Source organism: Colletotrichum paranaense, assembly GCF_030867605.1.
Source record: "Colletotrichum paranaense strain IMI 384185 chromosome Unknown Scaffold_9.1, whole genome shotgun sequence".
Taxonomy (NCBI): Eukaryota; Fungi; Ascomycota; class Sordariomycetes; order Glomerellales; family Glomerellaceae; genus Colletotrichum; species Colletotrichum paranaense.
Genome location: NW_026848967.1, coordinates 125,019 through 146,761, shown reverse-complemented (window position 1 = coordinate 146,761; position 21,743 = coordinate 125,019). Strand labels below are relative to the sequence as shown.

Genomic DNA, 21,743 nt, shown 5'->3' with positions numbered 1-21,743 from the left:
AGAATTCTGAAGCTTTCCTCCAGTTATGGCTTCTCAGTGGGTATCTGCTCTATGGCTCGTGAAGTGCGCCGGAAATGTCATCAGTCTCGTCTCATTCCTCATCCATACACCCAGCACCTAACGACGAAGTTCCGCCATGTTCATGCAGGCGGCTTCAGGTTGTCCGTAGCTAGTCCAGTGTTAAATTACTTCACGAAGGTCTGCATAATGACAAGAAACGTACCCTCAAGATGGAACAAGACATTAGACTGGTAGTTCTTGAACATCTGAGCGACGAGCTCGACATTCATGTTCTCAATGTTGATCTCCTGAAACCGACATCAGTCACAGCAAAGTGTCATAAAATAAGAATGGGTAAATTACCTGCAGTGATCTATTCATGACCATCACCGCCTCGTTGAGTTTCTCCTGGAACTGTGTAAGTCGTAATGACCTAGGGTTATTAGAGAGCGACATACCACATTGGTAATAATGCGAGAAAGCAGCAGATTCTGTTGGTGTTCGTGAGGACTCTCCTACTCTATTTGTTAACATGTCTATTCGTCTGCGCTGCGAGTGACCACGGTTGGTATCATACCATTTTGTTAGGCACGTATTTGTGGTTGTGGTGTGTTTGTTTACTCTGTTACAGGTACCCCACCGCAATCGTAGATGACTTGACTCGAACAGCGCTCTAGGCACAACTCACCGATCACACCGAGCTCCCGCTCAGCGGTGAGGAACGGCAGAATAAGCTACCCGGCCACTGCTTCCCTCCTGTTGCGCAACCAGCCATCCGCCTCCAATGGGTACAGCAAAGCCGTATCATCGCAGTTTGAAACCCCAAAACCGCACGATACCACATTCCAACTAAAATGGCGGCCCCGAAAGAAGCTACAGAGGCGCAACTAGCCCACCAAGCCCTCCTCGACGAGCTCGACATCCACTCCATTCACAAGAGCTTCCGCAACCCGTCCTGGAAACCCAACCAGCGCCGCAACAAGAACATCAAGACCATCCTCGGCGACGCCTCCCGCCGCGAGGCCTCAGCCCTGGCGACCCCGCAACAAGAAGAGGGCAGCGCTGCGGCTACGCCGGCGCGGACGACGCGGGGCGGCCGCGGCGGCAACGACGACGACGGCCTCTCTACCAGCGGCGCCTCGACGCCAGCCGCCGGCAACGGCAGCGGCAACAACGACGACAACCCGAACCTCGCGCAGGCCTCGCGCAGCCTGTCGAAGCTTGTTCTTGAAAAGAGTCTGCGCCCCAACGGTGGTGGTGCCGCCGGCGGAGGCTCGGGCCCGAGTGTTACCTACACCAACGTCGAGTCGGCGCCGTCGCTGGCGCACACGAAGCGGTACTGCGATATCACGGGGCTGCCGGCGCCGTATGTCGATCCCAAGACGCGGCTGAGGTATCACGACAAGGAGGTGTTTGGGCTGATTCGAACTTTGCCGCAGGGCGCGGCTGAGCAGTATCTCGAAGCGCGTGGTGCGCATACTGTTCTCAAATAAGGGGTGTCTACTGCCTTACATCTTACGGATACATCTTGTGGATTGGACAGAGAATGACGGCGGCGGCAGGAGGCATAAGGCACGATGCTGCAGGTTTCCTTGTTTAGGCGTTACTGGGGGTCAACAACTGTGGTCATGAACCAAGTTTCGGAGTTACTGGGGGTGTCGAGCGGAACGAGTCGTTTTCAAGTCAATACGATGATTGTTCTTCATAAGGATGAGCTACTAGGGTGCGGGAATCTATGTATGTGCGACCAACAAAGTCAAATCTCAACTATGCAGCCCTGCGCCTTTCAGCATAGGGTGTTAGATGACACTCCGGCTTAATCGTGATAAACTGTTGTTCTTCGCCTGTGAATCGACAGATTACCGAGAACGTATTGAGAGACGATACTCAGTTGCCATAGCTTAAAGCTACAGCCGTCGCGGCGGAACTGCTATGCAGTTGTGTTTTCCTTACCGTTTTGTTGTCGAGCCTCCGACTTGCTCGAATCCGGAACCACGGCTGGGGGACGATCTTGCTCGTCTATATCGGAGCTGGTGGTATAGATGCTATCCTCTTGTGTCCACAAAAGAGGAACGCTCATGTATTTCCATGGTAGAGCTCAAACACTCCGTCATGAGATCTTCCCAAATCTTATACCGCAGTTGCCCAGCTGGATAACCTCATGAAGAGCGGTTTGAGAGACCAGTTGCGCCATGCATCAATGAACGCCGTATAGGGAAGGCTGAAGAGTATTTCTTGACTGTACTGTTGATGATCGTGTGCTCGCCAGCTGGTCGGTCCTGATGCGTGTGTCGTCGAGCCCTTCAAGACGAACTCAACACTGAGTTGATGTTCAAGAAGCAGGTTGGTTTTTTTCCAACTGCAGCGCGGGTTAAATCCATCGTGGGAAATTTGAACCCACGTTGTAATTGGTTACCTTGCTAGAGGGACCCAATTATTCCTGGTGGCTTTTGGTGCACACCACCCCCCAAAACCCCCAAGAGTTAGGTTCGTTGTGTGACGGCGCGCGGCCAAGCAACAGGAACTTGCAACAAAGACCCCTGCTCGCGTGCCAGCGGCCGGCACCTTTCCCCCTGGTGATCTGTTCTTTGCCTAATCTAAAAAATTACGGCAGCTCAGTCTAACAGTCCTGTGTACGCCAATCCTCTCTCGCGTATCTCTCATCCTCTCTTTTCGCGATTACAACGCCCTTTTCGGACCCTTCTGATTGTACAGCTACCTTCCTACGGAAAACGAAAGAAACCTTACCCTCGAACGATCCGATCGAATCGAAGCTCCCTTCTCTTCCTACCACCCAACTCCAACGAAGCTAGGAGCATACACCCAAGATGGCGTCAATGTGGATGTCCGACTCTCAAAGTACGTCTTTTTGCGCCGCCAAGCCGTCACAGGCAATACCGCACCGGAACCATGTTGCGCAGCTTCTACACCACTGTCAAGGACCGTAGCTGACCTTTGTTCTTACAGAAATTGGAGTAATCTTCTGCTCCGGAGGTACGTTTGCGCCGCCACCAGTACCTCTCTGGCGCATCGAGTAGCACATGCAGCAAGTAGGATTCACGGTGGCTAACTTCTCTGCGCTTCCGACAGGAGGTTTCTTCCTCATCGGTGGAGTGATGCTGTTCTTTGACCGAGCAATGTAAGTCGTTCCTTACGGATTTGTTCTCCTCCTTTGACTTTTCCGACAGAGCTAACCCGATCCTTTCTCAGGCTGGCCATGGGAAACGTACGAAACTCCCCTTCTCCCTCCTCCCTGACCACAGAGTCAACGACCACCTACACGCAAAGTAGCTGACCCTTGAAACGCAATAGATTCTCTTCCTCATCGGCCTGACCATCATCATCGGACCCCAAAAGACACTCCTCTTCTTCGCGCGGAAACAAAAGGCAAAGGGCACGGCCGCCTTCTTTGGCGGTCTTACCCTGATCCTGCTACGGTGGCCCCTAATCGGCTTCTGCGTCGAGCTCTACGGCATCATGGTCCTCTTTGGCGACTTCCTCGGCACGATTGCCGCTTTTGCGCGTAACATCCCCGTCATCGGGCCGTATATCGGCACCGCGGTCGACCGGTCTGGTGTCGGTCGCCGGAACGCTGAGTTGCCTGTGTAAATATTCCATTGGAAGGCGGTCGGGAAGGATGTATCAACGTATCAATGATTTTCGGGGAAGCCACTGGAATGAGGAGGATAGCGTATAGACGGGATTGTATACCATAACGGCGCAGGTTGGGCCCTGAACCTATGATTTGATAAAGGCTTGTAATTATACGCGGATTTGTTTTCGGTTCTTAGAGCAAGGGCGAAACCTTTGTCAAGAGACGACGAAACTCGCTCAAGGATAATGAATGAATGGAAAGACACACTTGAGAAACCATCTGGCACACATAGGACGGAAAGACATGTCATTGACATACATGGTTGGCGCATTTCGGGCTCGAACGTAGCCGCGGCTAAGCAAAGATTCCGCCATTGGTAAACTCTTGCTAATCTAGTGTTCGTCGATTCGTAGTGTCAACATCCTCGTGTGTACGCGGGAGCGAGATGCCCAGCCTGCCTCGCACACAGTAAACTCCAGGGGTTTGTTTCCTTTAGTTGCAAAAATCCCCCCGCGTGCCCCCTCGTCTACGCCATCACCTCCTCCACCCTGGCTGGTATTCTTAGTAGCTCACACTGACGAGGTAGTCTGCCAGCTTCTCCACCGCCAGAGTAGCGCTGCCGGCCTGCGCGTTCTCGCCGTGGTGGCCGAGAAGGATGGCCTGGGTAGACTTGGCGACGGCGATACCCTCCTTGCCCTATTCAAGTGTTTTCAAGTCAGCCCTTCTGCGGACAATGCCACGTTTTTTCCGTGCTTTCAGAGTGTATGGGCGTCCAACCTTTCGTGCGTAAATGGCACCCTCCTCGGCACGGGCCATGACGTATCTCTCGCCGCCGATGAACAGACCATCGGCAAAGGCCTTGTCCTTGACGTCCGACTTTCCGGTAACGATGTCGGCAACAACCTTCATCTCCGTGGCGGAGAGCTATGTTGCGCAAGAGATATTGTTAGTAGTGGTACGGATAGAGAAATGTAGTTATTCGTTGGTAATTGAAGGCGGGATCACATACGGTGAAACCGGCGCTCGACGCCCACGTGCTGTCACCGGCGATGCTGATGATGGCGGCCTTGTCAATGTGGCCGGTGCCGACCAAGCTACAGATCCCACGTCAGTTCTCCATGGCCCATTGTATAGCTCAACAATCCCTCGCGATGCGCAAGCCGCGAAAACAAAAAGCTGGTGCAAAGCTACCTGGTGTCAACGTAAGCTGTAGAGAGAGATTGTCAGCTCATCCTGATGATTCTCGAGGTCTGGGGGGGTTTTCCCCTCGGGTTTGGCTTCTCCCTCCCCCTCCGTCTCTCTTGGGACAGAGCTGCCAACGCCCGCATCGGCCCTTCGTGGGGGTGGGAGATTGCGAAGTGAGTGAGCTTACCTTGCCACGACATGATGAAGGAAGGAAGACGGGAAGAAATAAGAGACTAGTGCTCGCTGGTGCAAATTAACAAAAAAGAGACAAGAAGCTTCTCTCTGTCGAAAGGGGGTGTGCAAAGAGCTCAAGCTTTGACGCGGTGTGGGATATGGAGGGGAGGAATTTCGGTTTGTGACTGTTGATGTTTCTTGTTCCTCTTTCCTGCCTGACGTTTGCCCCTCTCTCCTCCGAGGAATACCTTAGCAAACCAATTTTTAGGTCCAGCGGGCCGGGCGGGGTATCACGCTACCTGCTGAGAGGTCATTACTGGCGCCAAAGTAGCGGTGCGGGGTACTTTCTTCAGCATCGCAAGCATCGTAGGCGAATACCTCTGTTTCTCGTTGCTTCCACCCCCCGGGCAACTGTGAGGTGCTTTATTCAGGAAAGTCCAGCAATGTCATGCAGCTACCACAGTAAGATACCTAAGGTAGGGACTGCCAAAGAATTGCTGCACCTTATCCGAACATTTCTCATCGTTTCTTCTGATTCCCTTTCCTAGTCGACAGCGACGGCTTAGCCTTGTCTTGACGAATTCAATCCCCTATCTTCCTACCTACCTGTACTTCGTACCCGAGGTAGCTGATCCACTCGAGAGAGCTCAACGAGTCCACACGATCCGCCGGGTATTCCCATCACCGCCTGTGTAGCCATTACCTTGTAATAGGTACCATACCTTACCTTACCGCCTTACGTATCTTTCCACCTGGGTGCCACTTCCGGAATGTGCCCCGCCAAACACATTGCTCAGTCACGTGATGGCGGGGTGACTGTGCGAGTACAATGGAAGGAGGCACAGTACAGACACGGCATTGTTGGGCCCCACCCATTTGAGGGCCGTCACCGCCTCAGCTCGCCACACTCAATGCGCCACGGCAGCGACCCCCGTTTCCCATCTTCGCCAAGGGCAACACATCTCCGCCGACGGCCCGGCAAAGCTCTATGCCGCCTTCCATCTCCATCGTCGTCTTCGTCGACGTCGCTATCAATGGCTTTTCGTTTCCAGAAGGATCGAAGGAACGAAACAGACGCTCGGCACATGAGAAGTGAGGACGGACGTGCAGAATGGCAACATCAAGCGAAAAGAGTTGCTTTCTAAATATGTTTGGATCGTCCATGCAAGAAGGAGCGCATATTCCATGTTAGCTACCGCAGCTACTACAGCCCAACTTACGCTCGAAGTCTTCTATCTTTACTCTATCCACCTGTATGCGGTCAACGGCGACATCGAGGACGCCTGGTTGACGGAAGTCCGTCCGCAACGCAGCTCGGAGCCAAAAGACGGGACGTTTCCGTCTTCAGCTCGGTCCTGCACAGTCGTAGTCGTCTATTAACCCGATCGGCTCTTTGAACTTCTTGTCCCCATCACGCCGGGGTCCAGGCTGTACAGCATCTCTTTCAGGCTTTGGCCTCTCTTCTTCAGATGGAATTTCGCTCACCAGCGTACACGTCCGATCATCTGGATAAACTATCAGAGTTGTTTCCACCCGATGCCTCTCACGGGATGCTACACTGTCAACGGATCGTCACCCGGGGCACCGCCTACGTTACGCTTGATCCGCCGCCGTCTCGCACCCTAATTGATCGCCCTGGTCGTCTTGTCATCTCAACAACAATTCCAGGCTTCCGAATTCTGATTTTGCACGGGTTCACAGATCCATCTACGGGCTGTGGAAGACAGTCTAAACGAGGGCTAGACTTCATCGAAGAGACACAGACACCGGCGCCCAACTTTATCCTATTCGTAGAATAATCAGCCGGGGGACTAACTGCTTAGCCTGAGATCGGCTGCCGCAAACTTACGTGCTGCGGAGGACTCGGCTTACACGACGACTTGGTAAACTCAACCCGTGGAAAGAACCAGCTGCATCTGCATGGCATTATTCGTGGACATCACACAAGCAAGAGAGAACACGAAAATGGGTTCCAGCCATCCCTTCAGACGAACTTTGAGTATACTGCATGCTGCTCATCAAACCAGTTTTACTTTTTGACAGCAATGCGATCACCTCCTGGCAACAAGGTTATCGTTCAGAAGACAAGGGCGCATCTGACGACGGTTTCTTCAGGGGCGTCTTCGTGGCATCTCTCAACTGACGATGTCTCTTGGAAGCGATTAAAACGACAGGGTGTCTTCCTGATGGCCAGTAAACTTCTTACTGCGCTCTGGCCACCTAACGGATACACTGGCTGGCGGATTTGCAATCTTGAGACGATCATTCGGCTTTCCACCCTGGACGAGACAGTTCAAACCCCGTCGCTGGATAGCCTTGCCGCATCCTCCCATCATCTCTAAGCTCCTGATCTGCCCTGATACCTAGTCAGCCTTGTCACACAGGGCTCCTCGATAGCCTACGATTCTTTGGAGCCATTTCAGGACCTGGAAGGATGATCTGACTGTGGGCCTATCGTGGACTGAGAGGAACAAGAGGTGCTTGTCAGTGCCTAGGCCCAAGCGCACAGCACGTCGCAGGCGCACGCAGGCAACGCCCAAAAAACAAAAAATCGAGAACAACAAACTTTCCAACGCTCGGCGGCGCCCACCTTAGCAACAGCGCTCCGTGTCCCAGGAAGTCTGTTTCAATACGACACCTTCTAAGAGGGAGGGTGTTTGATTTCTTCCGGCTGACAGGACAACCTGTAAGCTCCAACAGCAGACGCATACGAGGCACTAGGGCGTGTCGTCGACCAGATCCCCCCGAACGATGACACCTCGAGCGGCAGACTTATTCAGCGTCGGCCCTAAGTAAGCTGCCAATTTCGTGTTACTTGGCGCGTCCTCTGTCAACCAACTTCCCAGATATGTGTGCGGCTTGCATTGTCTTCGCAATGTCGTTGCATGGTTGTATCAGGGAACACAATTGGTGTTTATGTCCGTGAGCGCACAAAGCTGCGAGACGAACGTATCCGTACGGAAACCTGTGCGACAATAGGCCCAAGAAGCGGTGGGAAAATGGACCAGGAAATAACCAAGATTTGATCAAATTACACCGGACAGCGCTGGCGTCACGCTGGATAAGCAGGCCTAGTGTGAGAAGGTTATTTCCTTGATTGTGGACCATGGTTGGTGGGAAGCCGGATGAGCAACGATGTCTCTGATCCTTTCATTTAAAACGAGAGACCCGTTTGATGTCAGAGTGGGGGATCGGTATATGCGTGGGCAGGGCGTTGTTAGCCCAGCGGTGCGGAGAGGATCCGCGACTGCAACGTCGTGTAACTCTCATTCGCTGACCGCATCGGCTGGGAGATTGAACTTCAAATGAAGCAATTTTCAGCCTGGTGACCGTTGGGCAAATCTTGGGGCGGCACTGGGCATCAGAGGGGACGTCCTCGTGTTACTCATCTTGAGTCTGGGCCAGTCCCATCTTTCAGAGGCGATTCGGATCCCGGCGGACCCAGTTTCTTGCAATTGGGGTCAATCCAGTTCTTGGATAACTTCAACGGCCACTTGCGACTTACTGTAGCGCAGTGACGGCTTCTCGGATTATTAGCGAATTGATCATTACATCGACGGACGAGGCTTGGGCCTCGGGGGGCCGACGACAACGAAGGCGAGAGGACGTGCGATATGACAGGGACGACCCTGAGGCTTGTTGCCCCCAGGCTGGGGTAACCCAACCTTTCCAGGATGTCCCGCAGACCAAGCACGGATGCGACCCTCCCTCTTCTCTCATCCTTCTCGAATCCCTCCCCTCTTTAGCTCTCTCTAGCGGCAAGGTACGGCACGATACGACGGGGGGTACAACAAGGCATGTGGGCGTAGTCAATTTGAAGTCAAATTGCTTCTTATGAGCTTTTCGTCGAGAAGCTCCAGAACGATAATACCGGAAGCTGCCGCGGCTTGACGATGGAGTCATCCGAGGCTTCTCACTCAGCTCTCGACTCTCAGCCCCCTCAGCCAGCCTTGACCGCCACGCCGCACGGCAGTGTCAACACAGAAATCAGACTATCCAGAGTCTCCAGACCTCTCGGTCACCCTGCAGATGACGACTCCGTCAATCATGCTTCGCCGCTGTGCTTCCCTACAGTTCTCGCTAGTCTGACACACGAAACCGCAAGACCTCCACTCGACCGCAGAAGATACGCGACTTATCGTTCACAAACGACCGGGACCCTCGATCCACAGACCGGCCCAAGGACAGGATGTTGAAGTTCGTCATCCTTGTGTTGATCAGCCCCCCCTAAAATATCCGTCCTATCAATCTCAAACAGGCGACAAAGTTGCGAGTCGCGTGCTGGGGACCAAGAACGAGGGCTTCTGGGCTCTGGGTCGACCCTGCAGAGGCGAAATCAGAGGGGATGATATCAAAGTAGAGTTAAGTCAGAGTGTCCCCCCCGTCTGCAGTCTGGGTCCTCTCCTGTTCTCTGCATATGGGCTTCGGGGGGTTCTCTGTCATCGGGTCTTTGGTCTTTCTTTCCGGCAACTGCCTTTCTACTATCAGCCATATTTCTCATTTTCTCTTCTTTTGCCTCCACATTTGGCGCAACTTGGAAGACGGCCTTCTAGTCCTCCGATTCTACTAGTTCCTGCAACCGCTTCCCATCATCTCCTTTTTCGAAACCGATCACCCCGCTCCACGTTCTGGGCATCCCGCCTGGTTCTTGCTCTTATAGCCCTGTCAACAAGGATCCGCCAAGCGCTAGCATTGCAAAGTCCTGTTCCGGGCCATTAGAGGAGCATGTTCAAATTGGTTAACCGTTCCAGATCTATGAAGAGCATGAGGACTGGTGGAGGGGCCCCCAGTGGTGTGCAGACGCACGGCCCAGAGTCCCCCGTCCTGGGGTCACCGGGTCTTGTGTCAAGTTTCCAACAGACCAAGGAAGACTCGAGCGCTTCTCAAAACGAGAGCGTGCCCTTCTTCGCAAAGGACGCTGCCGCCGACGCTGCCGCCGCTGCTGCCGTTGCCGTTGAAACTCGCAACACATACCGCCATCGCCCGCTGCCTACACCACCTCCATCCAAGGCGTCTTCGACCATGGCTGAGCGGCCCAGCACTAGCGGAGGTCTTTCACCTCATAACTACAGCACTACCAGCTTCAGATCCTTTGCTGATAGACGTATGTCCAAGGATGACCTGTACATCAGGCCTCAGTCTTCAGCACGTGGTGGTTACAAGTCGTATCACATCCCGATACGGGACAATCCAGCATCTCCGGTAGAGAGTCCTGGCGACTTCTCACACGACTTCTCACCGGCGCGCACCTTTACAGTCAGGACTCAGACGCCAGATTCGATGGACAGCAACATGGGAACGATAGCAATAGGCATGGCCATAGGGAGCCCGACACATCCACCTCCGGACTTCACAGCGTCGCGCGAATTTCTTACATCGCCGATGCCCGCCCCGAGAGACGAGTGGCAACCGCAGGCATCCAGCCTCAGCACGACCATGATGAGGGCCTCACCAACACCAGAACCGCCGCAGGAGATACCGGAACCCGTGCCGGCACCGAAGCAGAAATCAGGAAGATGGAAATTGTTTGGCCGTTCTAAAAGCAAGAGACTTGCCTCGTCCCCAGTCGCCATCTCACAACCTATGAATCTTCAGCATCCGGCACCGACGAGAACGGACTTCGATATTTCACCGACGACGAACCAGGCCACGGACTTGGGAAGACGGAATACTGAGAAGAGAACAGCGGATAGCAAACCGGCCATGAAGCGCTCACAAACGGCTGGCCCTGTGGCCCCGCCGAGCCCGAAAGATTCAAAGCCCCCTAAACTACTAAGCAGAATGGCGTCCACACGGTCGACCAAGAGCGTCAAAAAGTCGGACATTTCTGCGCCGGTTCACGTGTCGATGGGAGTACCGGCTTTGCCGCCTAAACCATCGGGCGGGTTCCTGGACGTGGAGATTCCCAGCATCACGATGGAGAGGTACAGTGTAATGTTCGGCAACGTCCTGGGACAACAGCCACATGGATCACAAGATTCGACTTTGGGATCGCAAGGTTTACAGCCTTCATCTTCGCTTCTGGCAAGGCGGCAAGCTACTCTGGACAGACTGAAAACGATAAACGATCAGGTCACTAGAGAAGAGGAGGAGAGGGAACGTATGAGGGGTCGGAGGGCAACATCACCGCAGCCGCTCAAGTCGCCGGCGTTTTCGCTCTCACTATTCCCGGCCACGCCCTCGGAATCGGCCAACAACCCGCCTCAATCACCCCGATTCCGCTCAAATACCTCACCCGCTTTCTTGTCATCCCCGCAGAGAGCAAGCTTCGAGCCAGCCGCAGAGGAAAGTAGCCCTGAGTCTATCAAGCAAAAGACTCTATCGCCCGAGACGATCGCCCGGTCCCAGCCCTCCGATGTACACGACTTCGTCTTCGGGCCCGAGCAGTCCGGCCTCATGCTCGACTCGCCAACAGACGACAACGAATCCGAGGAGATCCACCTGACAGAGCAACTGAAGCCAACCATATACGAACCCGCATGGCAGATGATCTCAACACCAGGCGAGTCCACCGCCCCGTCGAGCGCTGCGCCCAGCGCCAAAGACCGTTCCCCAGCATCGGTATCCTCCGTCCATACGCACGTCACAAAGCCGTCCCTCGACGAGTCTGAGCCGGACGACGCGCTCCGCGCTGCGGTAGAAATTTCGATTGCCCGGCAGATCAGCATTTCCCGGCAGCAGCGCCGAATGCTGCGTCCCTTGAAGACGAATGCTGTTCGTACCGGCGGCAGCCCCAACGTTAGAAGCCCGGTGACGACCATCACAGTGGGCAAGAATGAGCGCCTATCCACGACGAAGAGTTCTACGCCAACACTCATCAGCCACGGCGAGACGTTCGAGCAGCAAATCGCGCAGAACCGCAAGAGCTCGCGGATTATCGTCGAGGATGACTTGGCGTAAACTCACACGAAACTCTCTAGAGCCTAGGCTCTTATCCCTATCATCATGTCGGACATTCTTCTAATTCCCTTCGTCCACATACACTGATGGTGCTCGAACTCGCCATCAGACTTTTACAATCCTCTTTTGTTACTTAACCGCCTTCTCATCCACCGATTTGTTCCTTTACTCCACCTTTTTCTGTCATCACTCTCACCTTATTATTCTGGAGGACCATTTCGAACTATGCTTGTAGCGGGATTTCATACGCTTGGTGAAAGGAGGGGCTTCTTCACTCTGGTTTCAGGTTTTGACGAGTTCATATTCTTGTATGGGGGTTGGATATGTGTGTGTGGTGGCCTTATCAGAAAAGCAAAGTTCGAACGGTCTTTTTTGTCACTTGCAAGCGAGTTTCCCGAGAAGCAAAACACAGAGAAGGATTCCCGATGGAGTATCTGATCTTCCTGTCATACGACCTCGAAGGTTCGTTTCTTTTGCGCGCAATCGATACCACTGTTGGGAGGAGAAATTCTTTTTTTTATCTGGTGTAGGAAGGGAGAAGGACGGCGGGCAAGGGCCAGGGCATTTTCAAACCTGTTACCCTTTGGTTCACCTTTATGAAGAAAGCTTTCTTGGAAAATCTTTTTTTTCTTGGATAATCCCTAAAGCTTAAAAATAAACATGCCGTCTCAAGGTTCAATCCTTTTTTGAAGCCGCTGTCGAAATATTTGTGTCACCACGTTTGGGCAACTTGGGATGTCGTCTACACCTTGGTTGTGTTCGTAGTTGGGAGCTCACATGTAGGTTTCAGGACACTCGAGTCTCAAGGTCAGCGGCGAGTTTCGGTCTCAGTCAGCCCATGGCTGTGTAGTAGATAGAGCCGCGTGGACTCTGCGTGGCTTTTAAGACTTTTGGAAGCATCTGGGTTAGAGCTGTAGCCCTCTTGCTTAGGAAGATAACACTGCACCTACTGGCTAGAAAGACCTCGGTGTATGTGGTTCAAGCCAGTTGGGGGGGGGGGGGCAACAGAGGGACACAATGGTATATGTAGGTACATGTTAAAGAACAAGATTAAAACAAGAATCGCATTGCTTCTCTATGGAGAACCCAAAGATTCATCGCATACTCAAATTGCTATCTACCTACAACATGCCTTGCTGGCCGAAATCGAAGTTTCCGCACTCCAAAAAGGCAGTCGTATGTCATATGGTGAATGGTAGTAGGGTAGATATTAGAGACAAGTGACTGGGCGCCTAGCTTTCCTTTGTCTCACATCCTGAAGAAATCGAGCCAAAAAATGTCTCGGCTACTTGCCGCCCTTTGTCCATTCTTCTTCTCCTTGTTCTTCTGCATGCAGTATCCGCACGACGGCATTTTCTGCAACAGAAAGGAAAGATTTGTATTAATCCTAAAAGCTCTAGCCATCGATTTGTCTCGCTACTAGAAGCAAGTTTGGTGACCCGGTCCGCGGAGGGTGAGGGATATGAACACCGGGCCTTGCTAAGCTGCCTTCCCATCACCCTGCTGTGGTAGGTAGCGCAAGCGCCTCTTCTCCTCCGACGTTGTTGCAAAACAGAAAAACAAAAATGACGGTCGTTCTTGCGAAACCAAGGAAACGTTGAACACGGAGCGAGTGTTTATGCTGAGACAGAGTTCCAAGAGGGATCCAACGCCAGACGGTTTAACGACAATCAACTCAGGTGAGAGAAGGCACAAAGCGGGCGATGACCAAAAGGGGGTACGACTTCTTTGTTTTTACATGACGATGCAGCACGAGTTTTGCTTCTTGGCCTGTTGATAAAACATCTTACTCTGGGAGCTCAGGCCGTCACTCTTGGCCACCAGGTCGTCGATCTTTTCTCCGCGCTCCAGGACGCTCTGGATGGTCTTGTGCAGCACGATCTTGGTCTCGTCGAGCTCCTTTTGGATCTTGAGGATCGAGTCGGCCTGCTGCGGGTCTTGGTACCGCGTCAGGTACTCCTTGAGCTCGGGGAGGACGAGCTTGGGTTCGCCCGTCGCCCATGTGGAGCGCGGGTGCTTGGTGAGGAACTCATCGACGCTGTTGTGACCGTTGTTAGCATGGCCGTGGGACCTGATAAGGGGCACGGGGAGAAGGCTTGGCGGCCCTGGGGGTGATGGTGGACGTACATCTTGGAGAGAAGCTGGTGAGCGACGAGACTCGGGTATTGGTGGTCGGAAATGATACTGCGCAGTAGAGTGTCAGCACCGCTCCTTGATGTGCGTACGGCTCCTTTGTGAGAAGGCATCTTTGAAGAGTTGCCCACTTACACGCCACAGATACCCTCGCTTCTTCCCACGCAGTGGAATGTGTTGTCGCCCTCCTCGATATCTTGCCTCTGGCCAGGGCGCGTCGACTCGGCCACCTTCTTAGAGAATAGGCTCATGAACTCGGCGTAGCTGTCTGTGTTTCAAGCATCGTCAGCCCAAGTTCAGGCATGAGAGGGCACGATAGGCTCGAGGCCCAAGTCGTCCGGCTCGTAGCTGGGGCGACCAGTCCCCCCTCGTGCGCAAATCGTGGATGGCTTACTTCTAGTGAACCGGGAGTATGCGGACAGCTCCATCTCGCTGCAGAGCTCGACGGCGGGCTTGCTGTCATTGCGAAGGATCTATTGCGACGCAGGCGTTAGTTGCGATGGTGATTGAATTGCGAGGTCGCTCGCAGGTGCTTTTAGGATCGCGCGAAGTGCCAGGTAGTAGCGATGGAAGAGAGACGTACTCCGATGTAGTGCAACTTCATTTTCTGGAGTTGTGGTGTTAGTCGTCGGTCACAGATGTCGCCATTGAAGGCGGTCTAGGCGATGGGAGGGGAGATCCGGCCTCGACTTACGGCGGAGTTTGAGGGGCGAGAGGGGTAGCGAAAAGACGTAGTCGCGGAGTCTAGTTGTCGTCGGTTCGTAGGCAATTCGTAGATAAATCGAGGACGTCGAGTTCGGGAGCAGCAAACGGGCTTATTCGTGGGAGGGTGAGAAAGTCAGGTATTCGTAGGGGGAATTGGGAATGGAGATAATGGAGAAAGGAGGCGATCCGAGTTGTAGGACGATGGAGAAAGCGTCTCCGTGTCGGTTCAAGGCTTACAGAGGGCACCGCGGGCACCTTGGGGAACGATTGGCTTAGAGGGGCGATACATCACATGCACCACCCACTATTGGGAAACTTGGCTCAGCGGACTGCCCCTCTAGGCTGCAGAGTAATTAAGGCATTGATGTACCTGCGTACCTTGCTTAGCATCCAGCACACCAAGTCCGCTAAGCATTGCGGTGACAGCCTGCCTGCCTGCCGCCTGCGGAGGCTCGGGCGCTCCCCTCTTCCGTCCTCAGTGTGGCGGTCAGCCCGTACCAAAGTACCCGTTCAGGTACCTTACAAAGAGCAAGGCGTGTGACGTGACCTGACGAGAGTAAAAGTCTAGAACCCCCACCAACCACGGACGTCATTGGGTGCGGGAGCAAATCGATGGAACTCTGCTAATTCGAGTGCCACGGTGGCCGACAATGAAGGTCAAGGTTGATCCGGCGGCGAGTTGGCAGCTGCAGGTACTTCCCGTCACCTTTCCCCCTTCCAGGCCGCCCCACTATGCACGGCGGGCGGCGACTCGGTGAATGACTCCTCCAACACCGGCCCCGGCTTACTTACCACCGCTAGCCATCATAGATATTTTTGACCTCACAGATGTTTTATATGAGGACCGGGGAGAAGTTGCATCATTCCTAATTCCCCTCTGCTCCTCTCTCGTACAACAAAAAAGTAAACTTGAGAGTTCTGAAGACAACACCCTTTCAACCGCACAACAATGGCGTCTGCAAATCTCGACAACGCAGAGGCCCAGTGGCGAGCCCAGTTCGAGGCCATGAAAACGGCTTTGGCTGGTCTTAAGCTCCCCTCAGAACCCCCCTCGGATGTAGATTTCGACGATGAATACGAAGGCTACTCCTCGGGCAATGGCGCACAGGACGTTTGGGACTTCATCCCAGACGACGAAGACGATGAGTACAGCAGTGACCAGTTAGACGGTCACGACGCCACCAACGGCGACGCTGCTTACGGCGCCGCCTGGTTCGTGAGCAAGTGCTCATCCATCGCCGCCAAAAATGGTCTGGCCGAAGACGTATTCCAAAACCAGATCATCAGCATCCTTACATCCGGCCAAGGCGACGAGGAGCTCCAGTCCCAGCTCGCCGATCTTGTCGGCTTCGACGACTTTGAGTTCATCATCGAACTGCTCGGCCACCGCAACGAGATTGTCATGGCCGTCACCTCCCAGGGATCCCAGGAGCCCAAAGGGAAACTCTTGAGCAAGGTACAGCGTGAGGAGGCCTTGAGACGACAGGACTTTGAGCACAAGAATGCGACTCTCGCGCCCGCCATGACCAGAGAAGTCCAGTACCCTCATGTGTACAAGTCATACAACGCCGGAAACTCCCTCAGCCACTCAGGCCAGAAGTACGGTCTCCCAAGCGGTAGCGAGAGGCTACTGTTCGACAAGTATGAGGAATATGCCATTCCTGCAGGGAAGAAGGGAGTTCTGGGTCCCGGCCAGAGACTGGTCAAGATTTCGGATATGGACGGTCTGTGTCGCGGCACCTTCAAGGGCTACAAAGCTCTCAACCGTATGCAGAGTCTGGTTCACCCAGTCGCATATAAAACAAACGAGAATATGCTCATCTGTGCCCCTACTGGTGCTGTAAGTCGCTCCAAGTCTGTCGTGATATGCGCAGGTTACTAACCGGAAACAGGGTAAAACGGATGCTGCGATGCTCACAATCCTCCAAACTATTGGTCACTACTGCACACCCAACCCCATTGAAGACATCACTGCCACAGACTTCGCAGTCGACCTCCAGGATTTCAAGATTGTCTATGTCGCTCCGATGAAGGCTTTGGCCGCAGAAATCACCGAGAAGCTCGGCAAGCGACTGGCATGGTTGGGCATCAAGTGCCGTGAATTCACTGGAGATATGCACCTGACCAAGGCTGAGATTGTTCAAACCCAAATCATCGTCACTACCCCTGAGAAGTGGGATGTCGTGACGAGGAAGGGAACTGGCGATACTGAGCTGGTGCAGAAAGTCCGCCTTCTGATCATCGATGAGGTTCACATGCTTCACGATGAGCGTGGTGCTGTCCTCGAATCTCTCGTCGCCAGAACCGAACGCCAAGTCGAGAGCACACAGTCATTGATTCGTATCGTCGGTCTCAGTGCAACGCTTCCGAACTACGTGGACGTTGCCGACTTCCTCAAGGTCAATCGGCACGCTGGTATGTTCTACTTTGACGCCTCATTTCGCCCGGTGCCATTGGAGCAGCACTTCATTGGTGTTAAGGGCAAGGCTGGTTCCAAGGCTTCCAGAGAGAACTTGGACACCGTTGCCTTTGAAAAAGTCAGGGACATGCTCCAGAAAGGTCACCAAGTCATGGTCTTTGTCCATTCGCGACGAGATACTCTCCTGACGGCCAAGATGCTGTACGAGAAGGCCATCGAAGATTTCTGCGTGGATCTGTTCGACCCCACGGACCACCCGAACTACGAGAACGCCGTACGAGACATGAAGCAATCCAAGGCGCGAGACTTGAGAGAATTGGTGCCCAAGGGTTTGGGTATCCATCACGCTGGTATGGCACGCTCCGACAGAAATCTTATGGAGAGGCTCTTCGGAGAGGGTGTCCTCAAGGTTCTCTGCTGTACGGCGACTCTCGCCTGGGGTGTCAACTTGCCCGCGGCTGCGGTCGTTATTAAGGGAACCCAAGTGTACAGCGCACAGGAGGGTAAGTTCGTCGATCTTGGCATCCTAGACGTGTTGCAAATCTTTGGTCGTGCCGGTCGTCCCCAATTCGAAGACACCGGTATCGGTATGATTTGTACCACCCAAGACAGGCTCCATCACTACTTGACTACCGTCACGGAGCAACAACCGATCGAGTCCAAGTTTTCCACCAAGCTCGTCGACAATCTGAATGCTGAGATTTCCCTCGGTACTGTGACGTCGATTCCCGAAGCTGTCCAGTGGATTGGATACTCATACCTCTTTGTCCGCATGCAACGAAGCCCAATGAGCTACGGCATCGAGTGGGCTGAAATCAGAGATGATCCCACTCTTGTCCAGAGGCGTCGTACACTGGCTATTCAGGCGGCCCGAACTCTTCAACAGAGCCAGATGATCATCTTCAACGAAGTGACTGAGGAGCTCCGCAGCAAGGATATCGGCCGCATTGCCAGTCAGTACTACATCTTGCACACGAGTGTTCAGATCTTCAACACTATGATGCGCCCCATGGCCACTGAGGCGGATATTTTGAAGATGATCGCTATGAGCGGAGAGTTTGACAACATTCAGTCCAGAGATTCTGAAGAAAAGGAACTCACACGTCTGAGGAACGATGTCGTTCCTTGTGACGTCGATGGCGGCATTGACACGCCTCAGGCCAAGACCAACATCCTGTTGCAGGCATACATCTCGAGAGCGCAGCCAGAAGACTTTGCTCTTGGCAATGATCTCAACTATGTTGCTCAACAGGCGGGCCGTATTTGCAGAGCCTTGTTCATGATTGCTTTGAATAGGAGATGGGGACATCAATGCCTGGTTCTCCTCACCCTCGCCAAGTCTATTGAGAAACGTATCTGGCCCTTCCAACACCCTCTACACCAATTTGATCTCCCCAAGTCGGTCTTCAACCAGCTTGATGCCAAGGATAACATGACCGTGGAGGCAATGAGAGACATGGAATCTGCCGAGATTGGTAGCCTGGTTCATAACCAGAACGCGGGCAAGAAGATTGCACACATCTTGAACAACTTCCCGACCATCAGCGTCGAAGCGGAGATTGCTCCTCTCAACCGCGACGTTCTCCGAATCAAGTTGTTCATCGAGCCCGACTTCCGATGGAATGACCACATTCACGGGACTTCCGAGTCGTACTACATTTGGGTCGAAAACTCTGAGACGTCTGAGATCTACCATCATGAGTTCTTCCTTTTGAACAGGAGGAAGCTCCACGATGAGCACGAACTCAACTTCACCATCCCTCTCTCGGATCCCCTGCCTACCCAGATCTATGTACGGGCAGTTTCTGACCGATGGCTTGGCGCCGAGACGGTGACGCCCGTTTCTTTCCAGCACTTGATTCGCCCAGACACTGAGAGCGTGTACACTGATCTCCTCAACTTGCAACCGCTACCCATCAGTGCTCTCAAGAACCCGGCTCTCGAGGAGATTTACGCCCAGCGCTTCCAGTACTTTAATCCCATGCAGACTCAAATTTTCCACACCCTCCATCACACACCCGCCAATGTTCTCCTCGGATCTCCCACTGGTAGTGGAAAGACCGTTGCGGCAGAGCTGGCGATGTGGTGGGCTTTTAGAGAGCGGCCAAAATCCAAGGTCGTGTACATTGCGCCGATGAAAGCTCTGGTTCGCGAGCGTGTCAAGGATTGGGGAGCTAGACTTGCTAAGCCTCTGGGATTGAAGCTCGTCGAACTGACAGGTACGTTGCATGCGCCTTTCGATCCCGAAATACCAATTGACCTGACTAGGTGACAATACCCCTGATACGCGCACCATTAAGGATGCCGACGTCATCATCACTACGCCCGAGAAATGGGACGGTATCTCTCGTAGTTGGCAGACAAGAGGCTACGTTCGACAGGTCAGTCTCGTCATTATTGACGAGATTCACCTCCTCGCTGGTGATCGTGGTCCGATTCTGGAAATCATCGTCTCTCGTAAGTGTGCACCCGGTGAATGCACCCTAGCAAGATACTGACCGACCCAAGGCATGAACTACATCGCGGCATCCATCAAGAACTCTGTCCGCCTTCTTGGTATGTCGACAGCATGCGCCAACGCCACTGATCTGGGCAACTGGCTCGGTGTTAAGGAAGGCCTGTTCAATTTCCGCCACTCCGTGCGTCCGGTTCCCCTAGAGCTGTACATCGACGGTTTCCCCGAGGTCAGGGGCTTCTGCCCGTTGATGCAGTCCATGAACCGGCCGACGTTCCTCGCTGTCAAGACGCACAGTCCAGACAAGCCTGTCATCGTCTTTGTGCCGTCTCGAAGACAGACGCGCTTGACGGCCAAGGACCTCATCAACTACTGCGGCATGGAGGACAACCCCCGCCGATTCCTTCACATGGACGAGGATGACCTCCAGCTCAATCTCGCCAGGGTCAAGGACGATGCTCTCAAGGAAGCCATCAGCTTTGGCATCGGACTCCACCACGCCGGTCTGGTCGAGTCTGATCGTCAACTGGCTGAGGAACTTTTCCTGAACAACAAGATCCAGATCCTCGTCGCCACCAGTACCCTTGCGTGGGGTGTCAACCTGCCGGCCCATCTCGTCGTCGTCAAGGGCACGCAGTTCTACGACGCAAAGATTGAAGGTTACAAGGACATGGACCTGACGGACGTCCTCCAGATGCTGGGACGTGCCGGCCGTCCGCAGTTCGACAACTCCGGCGTGGCTCGCATCTTCACAAAGGATGCCAAGAAGGACTTTTACAAGCACTTCCTCCACACCGGCTTCCCTGTCGAGTCGTCCCTCCACACGGTCCTCGACAACCATTTGTGCGCCGAAGTCTCGGCCGAGACCATCGTCACGAAGCAGGACGCTCTCGACTACCTGACCTGGACCTTCTTCTTCCGCCGCCTGCACAAAAACCCGTCCTACTACGGCCTCGAGATCTCGGCCGAAGAGCACAATAGCATCGCCGCCCAGACCATGGCAAACGACTACATGATTGAAATGATTGACAAGTCCCTCGACGAGCTCGCCCGTTCTAGCTGCGTCGAAGTCTTCCCCAACGGCGACGTCGACCCCACCCCGATGGGCAAGATCATGAGTTACTACTACCTCTCTCACATCACCATCCGCCACCTAGTCAAACACGTCAAGGCCGCCGCTTCCCTCCTCGACGTCCTCTCCTGGATGTCCCGCGCCACAGAGTACGACGAGCTCCCCGTCCGCCACAACGAGGACCTCATCAACGAGGAGCTCTCCCGCAACCTCCTCTACCCCGGCAGCTCCTTTGGCCTCCCCATGTGGGACCCCCACGTGAAAGCCTTCCTCCTGCTCCAGGCACACATGTCGCGCATCTCCCTCCCCATCACCGACTACGTCGGCGACCAGACCAGTGTCCTCGACCAGGCCATTCGTATCATCCAGGCCTCCATCGACGTCACGACCGAGCTAGGCCACCTCTCCACCTGCCTGCAATTCATCACCCTCCTCCAGTGCATCAAATCCGCCCGCTGGCCCACCGACCCGGCCCCCTCCATCCTCCCCGGCGTCGGCCTCGACACCCTCAAATCGGACAAATCCAACCTCACCCTCGCGAAGATCTCCACCCTCGCCTCCTCCCCATCCAAAATCACCTCCCTCGCAAAACAGCTCTCCGTCCCGCCTCACCAACAACCCCGCTTCGCCAAAGCCGCCTCCCAACTCCCCAACCTCGCCGTCTCCGTCCCCGCAGCGGAAACCACGGCGCTGGGCATCACAGTCGACCTCCGCCGCCTAAACGCCCTAACCGAGCGCGACGCCCACGTCTACGCGCCCCGCTTCCCGAAACCCCAAAACGAAGGCTGGTTCGTCCTCCTCGCCGAGCCAGCCCGCGACGACGTCCTCGCCGTCAAGCGCGCGGGCTGGTCCGGAGGCGGACCCGGCCGCAGCGTCGCCGTCGGGTCCAAGCCTACCGCGCGCGTGGCTATCAAGGTCCCCGAGGCCGCGCAGGGCAAGAAGCTCGAGGTCATTGTCGTCAGCGACGCGTATGTTGGGCTAGAGTACCGGGTTGCCGTCGACGTCCCCGCGGCGCCGGTCGTGGATGACGATGTGGATAAGTCCAAGAAGGCGCAGCTTCAGCAGCATGGTGACGGTGCTTCTCGGGCTTGAAGGTAACGCACAT

The 21,743-nt window shown here is 54.3% G+C and overlaps 7 protein-coding genes across 7 annotated transcripts; 4 read left to right on the top strand and 3 right to left on the bottom strand.

Moving 5' to 3' along the window:
• Window positions 1-140: 140 nt before the first annotated feature.
• Window positions 141-580, bottom strand: CPAR01_10800 (uncharacterized protein; the record flags this gene model as incomplete). The annotated part of the gene is made up of 5 exons (XM_060495060.1): window positions 141-169; window positions 224-308; window positions 364-408; window positions 459-515; window positions 578-580. The coding sequence occupies 5 exons, from the start codon at window positions 578-580 to the stop codon at window positions 141-143; spliced, it is 219 nt and encodes a 72-aa protein (XP_060345408.1).
• Window positions 581-854: 274 nt separating this feature from the next.
• On the top strand, window positions 855-1,493 carry CPAR01_10799 (uncharacterized protein; the record flags this gene model as incomplete). The annotated part of the gene is made up of 1 exon (XM_060495059.1): window positions 855-1,493. The coding sequence occupies one exon, from the start codon at window positions 855-857 to the stop codon at window positions 1,491-1,493; it is 639 nt and encodes a 212-aa protein (XP_060345407.1).
• A 1,335-nt stretch (window positions 1,494-2,828) lies between these two features.
• CPAR01_10798 (Got1-like family protein) lies at window positions 2,829-3,609 on the top strand (the record flags this gene model as incomplete). The annotated part of the gene is made up of 5 exons (XM_060495058.1): window positions 2,829-2,859; window positions 2,968-2,994; window positions 3,091-3,139; window positions 3,211-3,226; window positions 3,313-3,609. 5 exons carry the CDS (start codon window positions 2,829-2,831, stop codon window positions 3,607-3,609), a joined length of 420 nt encoding a protein of 139 aa, XP_060345406.1.
• A 547-nt stretch (window positions 3,610-4,156) lies between these two features.
• CPAR01_10797 (profilin) lies at window positions 4,157-4,688 on the bottom strand (the record flags this gene model as incomplete). Its single annotated transcript, XM_060495057.1, has 3 exons — window positions 4,157-4,291; window positions 4,373-4,519; window positions 4,605-4,688. Coding segments are annotated over 3 exons (366 nt in total), but the record flags the coding sequence as incomplete, so codon positions are not given.
• Window positions 4,689-9,718: 5,030 nt separating this feature from the next.
• On the top strand, window positions 9,719-11,854 carry CPAR01_10796 (uncharacterized protein; the record flags this gene model as incomplete). Its single annotated transcript, XM_060495056.1, has 1 exon — window positions 9,719-11,854. One exon carries the CDS (start codon window positions 9,719-9,721, stop codon window positions 11,852-11,854), a length of 2,136 nt encoding a protein of 711 aa, XP_060345404.1.
• Window positions 11,855-13,588: 1,734 nt separating this feature from the next.
• Window positions 13,589-14,981, bottom strand: CPAR01_10795 (synaptobrevin; the record flags this gene model as incomplete). The annotated part of the gene is made up of 7 exons (XM_060495055.1): window positions 13,589-13,925; window positions 13,982-14,038; window positions 14,123-14,255; window positions 14,382-14,460; window positions 14,571-14,594; window positions 14,682-14,731; window positions 14,930-14,981. The coding sequence occupies 7 exons, from the start codon at window positions 14,979-14,981 to the stop codon at window positions 13,589-13,591; spliced, it is 732 nt and encodes a 243-aa protein (XP_060345403.1).
• A 660-nt stretch (window positions 14,982-15,641) lies between these two features.
• On the top strand, window positions 15,642-21,730 carry CPAR01_10794 (Sec63 Brl domain-containing protein; the record flags this gene model as incomplete). Its single annotated transcript, XM_060495054.1, has 4 exons — window positions 15,642-16,532; window positions 16,585-19,330; window positions 19,380-19,568; window positions 19,620-21,730. The coding sequence occupies 4 exons, from the start codon at window positions 15,642-15,644 to the stop codon at window positions 21,728-21,730; spliced, it is 5,937 nt and encodes a 1,978-aa protein (XP_060345402.1).
• Window positions 21,731-21,743: the final 13 nt, after the last annotated feature.